At 35.2% G+C, this 13,808-nt stretch overlaps 1 protein-coding gene across 1 annotated transcript in view; it reads left to right on the forward strand.

Moving 5' to 3' along the window:
* Positions 1-13,808, forward strand: part of LOC127871198 (uncharacterized) — a 173,464-nt gene that overhangs the window by 13,770 nt on the left and 145,886 nt on the right. Inside the window, exons 2-3 of the mRNA XM_052413941.1 lie at positions 10,651-11,639; positions 13,582-13,742. Of these exons, the coding sequence (XP_052269901.1) occupies positions 10,651-11,639; positions 13,582-13,742 (1,150 nt within the window). The remainder of the gene's footprint in view (positions 1-10,650; positions 11,640-13,581; positions 13,743-13,808) is intronic.

Below are 13,808 nucleotides of genomic sequence, written 5' to 3' on the forward strand. Positions count from 1 at the left end.
ATGAGGCATTATTAATATGATTATAAATAACAGAATTACAATAATATTGTTTAAAAGTGCATGATTGAGTGCATTTTAAAATTTATATTATAAAATGCTGCTTGAATTTATTTTTACCTTTCATATGTAAAAAAAGAAATATTATCTGCTAATGCAAAATATGCGTAAGCTGGTTTATGGTCATTTCGTAGCAAAAGAGAAGAAAATAAGTGCATTAAATAAATGAATTCATATTTTTGTATCTGGAATAGTTGTACTTTAAATAGATCCTCCACCCTTTTATGGCCGAATAAGGGCTAAATTGCTTTCCGACTTGAAATGAAAAGGCATATTGGTTGATCGTGTAGCGTTTATGTGCAAAATTTGAGAGCCAATCGATAAAGCTTGTTGATGCCAAAACAGGTAATAATAATAATTTATTATCAGGTACATGTACACAAGCAAATAAGTATATTTAACCCTTTCAGTGCGGGAACCGAATTTTAAAGGCCTTTGAAAACAGTTTGGATCCAGATGAGACGCCACAGAACGTGGCGTCTCATCAGGATCCAAACTGTTTGCTATTCTGATAGTATTCTTTGAAAAAAAAATGAAGAAAATGCTGATTTTAGAAATTCAGCAGACGACATTTGAGCAGACGACAAATTTCCCAGCATGCAAAGGGTTATTAAGATGCTTAAGGTGTGGAAGACTCATAATCAGGTTTGGTGTCCCTCAAACCCTAAGCGTCTTGTAATTCCTTATGCAGTTTGTATAGATAGTGCCGCATCCTGACACGTAAAGCTTGTGCTTTGTTGGCAGCGTTAGTTGGCTGTTAACAGGTTCATTGTGGTTATCTCCAACATCAGTCTGTCCGTCTGTCCTAGCCACTATCTCCTACACCATAAGCACTAGAACCTTGAAACTTAAACACATGGTAGCTATGAGCATTATGTGCGACCCTGCACTATTTGGAATTTTGATCTGACCCCTGGGTCAAAAGTTAAAGGGGATGGGGTGAAGACGGGTCAGAGATTTTCACTTATTTTTAGCTCGACTAATATATATGAAATATATATAATGGAGCTATCCTGATCACGTCGGCGTTATTGTTAGCGTGCACATGTTAAAGTTTGTGTACTACCCCAAATATTTTCTTTGTCCTTTAACAAATTACTTTTATATTTTGCATACATGTACTTCTTTACCAACATGACCCTTATCTATAAACAAGAGCAGACAACTGTATCAAGCATTTTGACAGGATTATTGCCCCTTTTATACTAAGAATATGCATACACTGTCACTCCAATATAACGCGGATGACGGGGTCCAAGCCACTCAACAGCGTTATAAACGGAAAGCGTTATAAGTTTTGAGCTAATTTATTTAAGGGGCTATAAAAACAGGTAAAGTATAGCCTATAATATAGGTCTTGTGTATCTTCATGCTGTGTTGTCAACCGCAAATACATGCATGTAAACCGAATCAAGCGATAACAGCATAACAACCGCTTTTCTAATGTGCACATTTATCCGATAATCCAATATAATTACATCACTTACGAAAAAATAATGTTTAACATTTATGACAAGAAATATGTTTACGAACTTCGTAAACAAATTCATATGCCTACGCCATTTTTCAGAAAAATTAGTACAGTGCATTATGGGACACAGCTTTCATTGGACGAGCGAATTTAAATTTAGATTGAATGCAATACGAGGCAATACGATACATGTACAAAGAAATGTTTTATTGCGTCATACGCAGCATGTAAAAAACGTGCTTTCCGTGGACTTTCTGATAACTGGCAAAAATTTAAGTGCATCTCTGTTAACTATTACACTGCGTTAGCATGTAAATAAATCGTCAGGATTTTTAACCAGGTTTTCCAAAGGAAAAAAATGGTTATTAGATTGGCGAATGCGGGCGGGCTGGTGGAACAAGCTTGTCCGGGCCATAACTATGTCGTTCATTGTCAGATTTTATAATCATTTGGCACATTTGTTCACCATCATTGGACGGTATGTAGCGCGAAATAATTACGTCGATATCTCCAAGGTCAAGGTCACACTTTGAGTTCAAAGGTCAAAAATGGCCATAAATGAGCTTGTCCTGGCCATAACTATGTCATTCATTGTGAGATTTTAAAATCATTTGGCACATTTGTTCACCATCATGGGACGGTGTGTCGCACGAAAGAATCACGTCAATATCTCCAATGTCAAGGTCGCCACGACTAAAAATAGATTTAAAAAAAAAAAAAACTTATAAAGGGGGTTAATTTTGTTTGTTCATTTCAAAAGTTCAGTTTGACTTTTCTCCCTTTATCAGATTTTTTTTTCACAATGAAAACCTGGTTTTGTGACAATTTTGTCCCTTGTTAAATGTATTTTTCGTATACGTACTGAAACATTAAACACACACAAAGATAACTTTATTTATCAAGCATGTGTAGCATATAATAAACAATAACAAACTTACACAGCCATATTTTATACCAACGAAATACAGTACACGATAAATACGGAACATAAACAGGTAATAGTTTTAAATAACTTTAATTTGATAATTATTCCGCTTGCACTTGCCTTATTGAAATTAGCGCATCGAACCGCTCTGATAGGGAATACATGTAATAAACACCGACTCGCTTGTTTTCACACCTTTATTGACATTACACAACAGATTAACACCAATTAGCTGTCGAGTGTCGTTTAACCTCTAATCGATTAAAATCAGTTAAACGGGCGGATAAAGCAATCAAGCTGTGATCGCCAGCTTCTTTGAATTTATGAAAATACATGAAGTTGCATAACATGGATTTGAATCAGAAATGGAAGGTTGGAGAAAAAAAGGGATCCAAGGATCCCCCGCGTTATATTGGACACAGCGTTATAACGGACCGCACTATATTGGAGTTAAAGTGTATTATTGATAAATCTATGTTAAAGTTTGCATACCACCTCAAATATTTTCTATGTCCTTTGACATATTGCTTTCATATTTAGCATACTTCATAACCAACATGATCCCAATCTATAAACAAGAGCAGACAACTGTATCAAGCATTTTGACAGAATTATTGCTCTTTTATACTTAGAATATGCATATTTTTGATAAATCTATGTTAAAGTTTGCATACCACCTCCAATATTTTCTATGTCCTTTGACATATTGCTTTCATATTTTGCATTCTTCTTTACCAACATGATCCCAATCTATAAACAAGAGCAGAAAACTGTATCAAGCATTTGACAGAATTATTGCCCCTTTTATACTTAGATAATTGAACATTTTGCTTAAATTGCCATAACTTCTTTATATATGATCACATTTGATTCATACTTTGACAAAACAACACCTACCTGACATACCACAATGCACTGCACACCCAAACTATCCCCCATGCCCCACCCAAGAATTCCCCCCCCCCCAAATTTTATTTTTATAATTATTTTTGAAACTTCATCTTTTAAATTACCACCAACCCACATAAACCACCCCTCTCCATGATGGCTTACATTAACCTGTCAAGCACTCGAAATCTCATAAGACAATAGTTACGGTCAATCTCAACCATGCATGGCCGCATTACCAAACCTGGGGCGCCCCCTGGGTCAAACATGCGGCGTGGGAATACGCGTCGGCCTCTGCCGCACCATTCTTCACCAATTGACTTCAAATTAATACTAAAGATTTCTTATGACAACACAGTGTCTCGACCATCCATGTTCACATTACCCACCCCAGGGCCCCGCCCACTTTGGTGGTAAAGATCCCAAGCTATTTCAGCATAATTAAAATCCAAGCCATTTTTGTGGTCAAGACCCGAGCTTTCTCAACATAATTAAAATCCAAGCCAGTTTGGTGGCAGAGACCCCGAGCTATTTCAGCATAATTAAAATCCAAGTCAGGTTAGTGGTCAAAATCCTGAACTATTTCGGTATAATTAAAATCCAAGCCAGTTTGGTGGTCAATTTTTGTGGTAAAGACCCCGAGCTTTCTAACCATAATTAAAATCCAAGCCAGTTTGGTGGCGGATACCCCGAGCTATTTCAGCATAATAAAAATCCAAGTCAGTTTGGTGGTCAAGATCCTTAACTATTTCGGTATAATTAAAATCCAGGCCAGTTTGGTGGTCAAGACCCCAAGCTCTTTCAGCATAATTAAAATCCTAGCCAGTTTCGTGGGGGAGACCTTGAGCTATTTCAGCATATTTAAAATCCAAGTCAGTTTAGTGGTCAAGATCCGGAACTATTTCGGTATAATTAAAATCAAGGCCAGTTTGGTGGTCAAGAACCCGAGCTTTTTCACCATAATTAAAATCCTAGCCAGTTTCATGGCCGAGACCTCGAGCTATTTCCGCATATTTAAAATCCAAGCCAGTTTGGTGGTGAAGATCCTGAACTATTTTGGCATAATTAAAATCCAAGCCAGTTTGATGGTCAAGATCCTTAGCTATTTCAGCATAATTAAAATGCAAGCCAGTTTGGTGGTCAAGAACCCGAACTATGAGCATAATTCAAATCCAAGCCAGTTTGGTGGTAAAGATCCCGAGCTTTTTCAGCATAATAAAAATCCCAGCCAGTTTGGTGGTCAAGATCCTGAGCTTTTTCAGCATAATTGAATTCTAAGCCAGTTTGGTGGTCATGACCCCGAGTTATTTCAGCATAATTAAAATCCAAGCCGTTTTGGTGGTCAAGACCCCAAGCTATTTTAGCATATATTTTTTCGGCATAATTTTTTCTTACCCAATTGTTTTCGTACACACATTTTTTTGTACCCATTTTTTTCTGTTTTTTTACTGAATAATGCCCCCTTTTATAGTTAGAAAATTGAAAATTTGGTTAAGTTTTGTGTTCAGGTCTACTCTTATCCTATTTGTGTTAAGGTCTACTCTTATCCTAAAGTATCAAAGCTATATCGTCTACTTAATGTTATAAGTCATGTAACTGACATTTTTAAACATTTTATTTCTTTCCCATTTTTGTTTCTTTAGGCGACATACATCAACTGTTTAATAATAATTATTAAGTCTACCTTTTTGGTAAAAATAATGTTTTTTTAACCAAATTTTCAAAATGGACATTACGGACACATGTCATTTGCTGAATGTAAAAAGTAGCATAACTGATATTTAGTTAAATTTTCAGAAGAAGGAAAAAACTGCTTATTGAAATAAAATAGGGATACTAACAGAGTAAAACAAACACATGGGATATTTTCAGATTTGAATACTGGTATTTTACGCATCTTTAGGCAGTTCTGTGTACCAAGGATAAATACAATACTTAAACATTCATGTACAATGCACAATACTAAAAACCTGAATTGTAACTGTAATGTATTTCAGATTCGGAGATGTCTGTGTTGTTTCTAAGGTCATGTGAAAAATTAAGTTTATATGTTTATAGGTTTAAAATTGCAAATTGTCCTCTTACTTGCCCTTGTATTTCAAGATAGAATACTTTCCTTCCCAGAGGAAAGAGATCTGGGTTTGAATCCCAGTGGGGGCTTCAGAGGAAAATTCATTTTAAGAAAAATAAATATATTTGCTTTACTTTGTCTCTAACTTAACCAAATAACTCTGACAATGCCTTTACAAGTATGCAGTTTTTGATAATTCAATTATGCAAGAAACATGTATATATTTAGGGTAGACTAAGACAGCAAACTAAGAATGGGCATCCATTTTAGTTTTTTAAGTCAAAACAACAATAAATGCATATAGGAACACATATTTAAATTAAAAATGCAACAATCAGAGGACATAATCAATTAAATAGTAAATGACTACTTTAAATATTTTTGAGCACCGTTTGTTTTTCAGAGATTTGTGAATATGCTGTTTAATGTTCTTCCCATTGAACTAATGCAATATGTGATATGGAACTGGAATCATATAGTGTTGGAAAGCTGATGTTTCACGTCCAGAGGGTCCTTGCTTCCTGAAAGCTGAAAATTGTATATGATCTCCCCACTCATTCCATGCCGCGAAACCCTTAAGGTGTCGCAAGTCTAGTACAATTAAAAAAAATACTACCTTCTCTACAGAGGCCATTGCTGATGTTCTTCTCATTATAGGACATTACATTTGTAATTCAGTGATGCACTAAACATTATCAAAGATACCCTTCCAGTAAATTGAATTCCTGTCAGGAAACTCCTTGATTATGTTTCTGTCAATTCAGATGTGTAAGCTACAATACACATTCCTGTCTTCTCAGTATTATCCATCCATTTTAATCCAGTTTGCTCCAGCAATTCCAGTTTGAAATATATCTGACTAACCTTCGTGAAAGATTTGCTTCAGTAAGAATCATCTCTTATGTTTTAACAAAGAGCATATCCAGCACAACAAAGAATGGCCACACTTAATTTTTAAAGAATCAAAAGATTGAACTTTTTTTACAGTTGACCCCTTTTTTCATCGCTTTTTTGCTCTTTATAAGGTACTTTAGTCTACCGAAAGTTTGTTAGAGAAAGCAAATTAAATCTACTTTATGAATTTCTTCAAATGTTCTCTATAAGGTCCGCGCAATCACCATACTTCTGTTTAGAGATTATTCAAACATAGCAACTAAGTTTTACGCTACGTTCGGTTTATAGAAACGCACTTACGCATTCAGAAAAGCCTACGTAACTTTATACGTACGTACATTTTCGTCCGTAAAGTTACGCATTGTACCAGAAACGGCCCCCTGGTGTGTTTAATAGTCTCTATTGAAGCAATATAGTTAATTAATACATGCGAAAGGTGCCTTTACCTATAAATATATATAAAAATATGTTTACTTTTATTAGAAAAAGCTTCTACAACAGTGTAATGAGATATATAAAACACATTTAAAAAAATAATCGGTTTAGACAGTTTTATTTTTATTTTTTTGGTAGACTGCTCACTTTTCATGCTTTTCTTTTTATTTTTATTTATCCCCCCCCCCTACTCATTTTTTTTTTAAATTTCCCATAAAACAAATAATAAAAAAATGCTGGCCTAAATATCATAAGGGGACTGTGCAGGCAAAGTTATGTAACTCTGACTGGCATTTTGACATAATTATGTGCCCTTTTTATACTTACAAGTTTCTATGATGTTTTAAAACTTATCAATATTACGCACAAAATTTTAAATAGCTCAGCAAATGAGATACTCCTTAAAGAAAATTCCTTTGCGTGAAATAGACATGCTCAAATATCCACAACCATTAATTTGTATTATGTATCCTTTAAGCTGAATAATTTTCAATATGATATTTAAGCAAATTAGCCAATGCATGGTTTATTTAACCCATTCCAATAAGCATTGGAAATTTATAAATGTAAAAAAACATACAAAATGAGTGAAAATCTCTGACCCGCCCGCCCAAACCCCCATAACTTTTGACCCAGGGGTCAGATCAAAATTCCAAATAGTGCACGGTCGCACATATGCTCATAGCTACCATGTGTGTAAGTTTCAAGGTTCTAGTGCTTAAAGTGTAGGAGGAGATATTGGCCAGGACGGACAGACAGACGGACGGACAGGTGGACGGTGGAGATAAGCACAACATCCCCATGCTTTTCAAAAAGCGTGGGGATAATGAAAAAAAAAAAAACGAAAATATAGAGGTGCGCAAGCTCCCATGCCTTGTTACTGTACTCGTAAAATTCAGGAATACGTGTTGAGTTATATACGACAGAAAAGTCACGCGGATGGTTGGAAGAGTGCAAATCTATATACCCCTGTATTAAGCCAATAAAAAGCGTTCTTATATTTTCCATGATTGTTTTTAGCTCGACTATAATATATAAAATATATATAGTGGAGCTATCCTACTAACCCCGGCGTTAGCGTTAGCGTCTGCGTTAGCGTAAGCGTGCAAATGTTAAAGTTTTTGTACTACCCCAAATATTTTCATTGTGCCTTGACATATTGTTTTCATATTTGGCATACTTGTTAACCATCATGACCCTAACCTATAAACAAGAGCAGACAACTCTATCAAGCATTTTGTCATAATTATGGCCCCTTTTCCACTAAGAATATGCAGCAAATGTTAAAGTTTGCGATTACCTCGAATATTTTCAATGTCCCTTGACATATCGCTTTCATATTTTGCATACTTGTTTACCATCATGACCCCAATCTATAAACAAGAGCAGACAACTCTATCAAGCATTTTGTAATAATGATGGCATCTTTTCCACTTAGCATATGCAGCAAATGTTTAAGTTTTCGTACAACCCCATTTATTTTCATTGTCCCTTGACATATTGCTTTCATATTTTGCATACTTCTTTAGTAACATCACCCCAACTTATAAACAAGAGCAGACCACTGTATCAAGCATTTTACATAATTATTGCCCCTTTTATACTTAGTATATGCATATTATTGATAAATCCATGTTAAAGTTTGCGTACTACCCAAAATTTTTCCTATATCCTTTGACATATTGATTTTATATGTTGCATTCTTGTTTACCAACATGACCCCAACCTATAAACAAAAGCAGACCACTGTATCAAGCATTTTTACATTATTATGGCCTCTTTTACACTTAGATAATTGAACATTTTGCTTAATTTGCCATAACTTCTTTATTTATGATCACATTTTATTATTACTTTGACAAACAAACACTTACCTGAATACCACAATGGATTCCACCCAAACAATTCCCCACGCCCCTACCCAGAATCCCTTCCCCCCCCCAACCTCCCCCCCAATTTTTTTTAACATCATCTAATAAATTACCCCACACCTCATTATACCCCCCTCTCACCCCCACCCCCTACCCCCCCCCATTTTTTTTAAACATCATCTAATAAATTACCACACCCCACTTTTTACCCCCCTCTGGGTATAATTCATTTGAATATGAATATTATTTTCCAACTTTTTTTCCTTTAGACATTGGTCTGTGTATATTTGTGAAAAATGTGCAATCCACTCTGTTCAATATTAAGTACACGTTACTGTAAAAAATATGTGTTATATAATCATGAACGTGTTTTGTGAGTTGGAATTCATTAACATTGGGAAATTAACATTTAAATGTGAAAATAGCTCATGAACAGCGATTGGCTCTTGCTTTGCTGCCATTTAACTATTTATTTTTCAAATAATGAGAAAAAATATTATTTTTTTTAAATTGTTGTTTTTCTAATTTTGTGTAGGATAAAGTAAAGTGAAAATATTACACATACAGCCCAATATTTTAAAAAATCATTGACTCTAGGCTTGCTACTTTATGACATTTTAATATCACATATAAATAAACAATAGACCTTTCTCTTGGAGCCTCCTTATAAATATTTTACAATGGCGTCTTTACTTTTCCACGAATAGATAGTGTGACAACAACAAATGCAAAATAATCACAATAGGTTAAATAACATTAAAACATATTGTGAGATAGTAGACCAGGTTGCAATTGCCATAAGCCGCTCATTACAGGCTATAGTCTTAGATTGTTTATACTAAGACTTAATTAATAAATAGAGGACTTCCTGTAAGAATGAGTTGCGGGGTTATTTTGCTTTGCATCTGTCCTTTATCAGTTGGTCCGTAGACCAATTGTTTCCACATGATATCTAGGGTCGAATGCTTTGACTTACATCCATGCAACATGTTTTATGTTTACATCGAGGAAGATTCAGATGTAAATCCATGTGAAGGTCCATGGGTCAAAGGTCACGTAAGCTTATATCATGAAATTATAAAGGTGTAGTAGTCAGTTTCAGTACCTGTATTACCCATTATAACAATTGTTGAAGCAGATTATGATAAAACACTACAGGAATATTGGACATGTTACATTTACCCTATTATCAGATGAAAATCGATAGTATAACAACGATCGTAAACTTGATCTTTATCCAAAACTCACATAATATTCTCTATATATATTACAGTACTGCCATTATTAAATCTTTCAGTCATTGAATTTGAATCCACTTATGACAGGTGTTTGTGAACTATATATTGATTTTCATTGCTGGCTTATTTAAAAATGTTTGAGCATAGATATTAATTATAAGTCATGCCTGCTTTGTGTGGGGTGGCATCAATGATCTTTTCTTGCATGAGTTATTATTTATAGTGTGGTCAAGGTTTGCAATATTAAAAGTGAAAACAATGTAAACAACTAGAAATGTGTTCTTAGTACATGGATAGCTCTACAATCTAATTTGTTCCACAACTGCACAAATGTAACAAAAAAATGTGAACAAAAATATGGAGTTGCAAGAGTGTACCTGACGATTAATATGTTACTGTAGACGTATACCTCTAGCAACAATCCTTTTTGAGGTATGGTTCTCACTATTGAAAGAAATATGATTGTTTGGTTAAAGGGACATGACTCTTCTTATGTGAGAAGAAATTTCACATGGTGGGTAATACTTTTAGAATATTTCATCCCACTATCAGCTGTACTCTTTGAGTAACTCACAACACAATTTTATATGTGATTTATTTACTAAACAGTTGCCATAACTCTGGGTATGTTGAAAAAAGACAGGGAAAAGGGCAAATCTGTATACCCCCATATTAAGCCTAAGAAAAGAGTTCTTTTTGTCATGTTTGTTTTATTTTAAACTTTATACTTGTTTGAAGTATTACATAATATCGCTTACTATTCTAATCTTAGGTATGTTCATGACATTGTATTATTTCAGCCAGTGCAGTAAATTGACTCCAATTAATGAGCTGACCAACACTCAGCCCACAGACCTACAGGGACTGTCAGTGGAGCTCAAAACTGTTCTGGGAGAAATCAAAAGCCTTCATATCAGTCAGGAGGCCAGCGTTGAGTCATTGCAGAAAACATACAAGGAACATAGGGAAGTTATGATAGAGCAAATGTGTGGCAATTTAAATACTTATATAGATGAATGTGATAATAATTCTGTGGGTACATCAGGCGGAAATGAGCAATATTTAAAAGAAGAGATGTGTAGGAGTGTTCTCTCTATCGTGAATGAATTTGATAATATTACTGCGAAGGAACTTAACGAGATGAAAGATGAAGTTATCAGCATAAAAGAGTCAGTTACAAGTTCTATTAATAAATGCACCAGTATTCACAATGACTTGTCACATTTCCATGAATTTGTTCAGAAAATTGGAGATAATAAGGAGCTCTGCCTTATAGCCAGCATAAAATGTAAGCATATAATACAGCAGGCATTAACTCTGCTAGGAAAGTCAAGCAAGGTGTTTAATGTCCAGAGTATTACTAAGCACAATGTGAGAAAACCAAGTGATAAAGTTGTATGTTATATCGGTGGCATATGTGTTCTTCCCGATGGGCAGGTACTGGTTGTAGACAGGATATATCAGAATGTCAAGCTGCTGAACCAGCAATACCAGGTGGTGAGTCACTGGGATGTGAATGCTCGGCCAGTTGACATTTGTTTGATCATACCCAGTGAGGTTGCAGTGGCTGTGAATGACCATGATAGCAAGATACATGAGGTCCAGTTTATCACTGTCAACCAGGGAAAGCTTGTTTCTGGCAGGAAGTTTCAGTTACAACATGAATGTACATGTATTACCCATCACCAAGGAGACCTTTTTGTCACCTCTGGTCAAGAACTGTACAAATACTCATTGAATGGCAAACTGATCTGCAGACTCTACCAAGATAGATCAGCTGATTGGACAGGTAAGAATCATGGTGAATCCATCCTGATAACATTTGTAATATGTACAGGGATTTTTCTAGCCATTATGGAAAAAGGAGTCTAGTCGAATTTTGTTATTAGCTCGGCTGTTTTCAGAGAATACCCGAGGTATTGTCATAGCCAGCTCGTCGTCTGTTGTAGGCGTTGGCTAAAACCTTAACATTGGCTCTAAAATCAAAGTGCTTCCACCTACAACTTTGAAACTTCATATGTAGATGCACCTTGATGAGTTCTACACACCACACCCATTTTGGGGTCACTAGGTCAAAGGTCAAGGTCACTATGACCTCTTATATAAAACTTTAACATAGGCACTAAAATCAAAGTGCTTCCACCTACAACTTTGAAACTTCATATGTAGATGCACCTTGATGAGTTCTACACGCCACTCCCATTTTTGGGTCACTAGGTCAAAGGTCAAGGTCACTGTGACCTATAATATAAAACTTTAACATAAACCTTAACATTCTTTGTAGGCGTCGTGCTTAAACCTTAACATTGGCTCTAAAATTAAAGTGCTTCCACCTACAACTTTGACACTTCAAATGTACATGCACCTTGATGTATTCTACGCGCCACACCCATTTTTGGGTCACTAAGTCAAAGCTCACTGTGACCTTTAATATAAACTTTAATATAGGCTCTTAAATCAAAGTGCTGTTACCTACAACTTTGAAACTTCATATGTAGATGAACCTTGATGAGTTCTACACGCCACACCAAATGTTGGGTCACTAGGTCAAAGGTCAAGGTCACTGTGACCTCTAAAAAAAATCTGACAAGCTTTCGCAGCCGAGCGTTGGCACCTGTTATGCTGTGCTCTTGTTTTAAATCCATACAATGACAAATTTGGAAAGTTTTATCGACTTAATGAACCGAATTGGGATTTATTTTTTTAATCAACAAATATTGACCCATAAGGTTTGATCTTGTTTGTTTGTTTTTAAATCATATAAATTATAGTTATATACTTTGTGAGATGAAATTAAAATAAAATTCAGATGTCATAGCAGAAAACCCGCTGATGTATTATAAAAAAATTGTTCTATAATTCATATGTGCCCTTTGAATACTACAGTGCATTGTAGCCAAAACAAGATTCAGAAATTAATATTGATTTATTAATATGAGTAATGAAGTATTTTGACTGTCACTACATGACATGTCTATAAATAGAAACTGAGTTCCTGGGAAAGAGACACTTTCTGACCCTGTCTTAATTTTGTGGTTTTTAAATGATTGTACATGTACAATATGTTTGTTAAATTGAATAATTTCATAACGCCTTATAGCATAGGTACTCTTGTGGTTGTATTCTTTATGAAGTGTTCAAATGTATGTATTAATTTCATTGTAATTATAGTAGTATGTTCATTTAAACATTTTGCTGTTCAAATTGGTTTTGTATCTAACTAGCTAGAAAAGTGTCAATAACTGTTGTCTTGAATATTATTTTTCCTGTTATAAACACTTGAAAAACACAAATAACGTTGTAACACAGCACATGAATTATAACTGCTTTGGTCGATTTCACTTATTTCAGTACATAGTTATCACATGTATACATGTGTGGAAAATCTATTCATGCTGCACATAGTAACATGGTATAAACATGTTGATTGAACTGAGCAATTGTTTCTGTATGTGTAATTTTTTCAATCGAATAGACTGTGTAATTTTGCTTCAATTCATATCTTACTCACCAGTCGCATTTCAACATGTCAAACGTTTACACAATAGCTCTGCTACTGAAGTTTATTGTCACGCTTAACTATTGAATCATTGAAATGTATGCATATATTTTAGATGTGTAAAGGCCCCTTTATAGCAACATATGCGTAATACAATATCACTGCAGTACGTTTAATAAGATTATTTAACATTGACAGTAATTCAATATCTTGATGTTACTCTGTTTTGCAGTATGGAAGTGTGCTGTGAGTCCCACAGGAGACAGGCTGTACATCATCAGCTTCAGGAAGGACAAGCTTCTCACCCTGGCCAGGGATGGCACACTCCTGGCTACATTCACAGACCCAGCACTACGTCACCCATCTGGTCTACATGTGACCCCTGCAGGCCAGGTGCTGGTCTGTGGATGGGGGCCCCCCACTGTACTACAGGTGGGCTGGGAGGGGAAGAGTAAGCTG

Source organism: Dreissena polymorpha, chromosome 3 (assembly GCF_020536995.1).
Source record: "Dreissena polymorpha isolate Duluth1 chromosome 3, UMN_Dpol_1.0, whole genome shotgun sequence".
NCBI lineage: Eukaryota > Metazoa > Mollusca > Bivalvia > Myida > Dreissenidae > Dreissena > Dreissena polymorpha.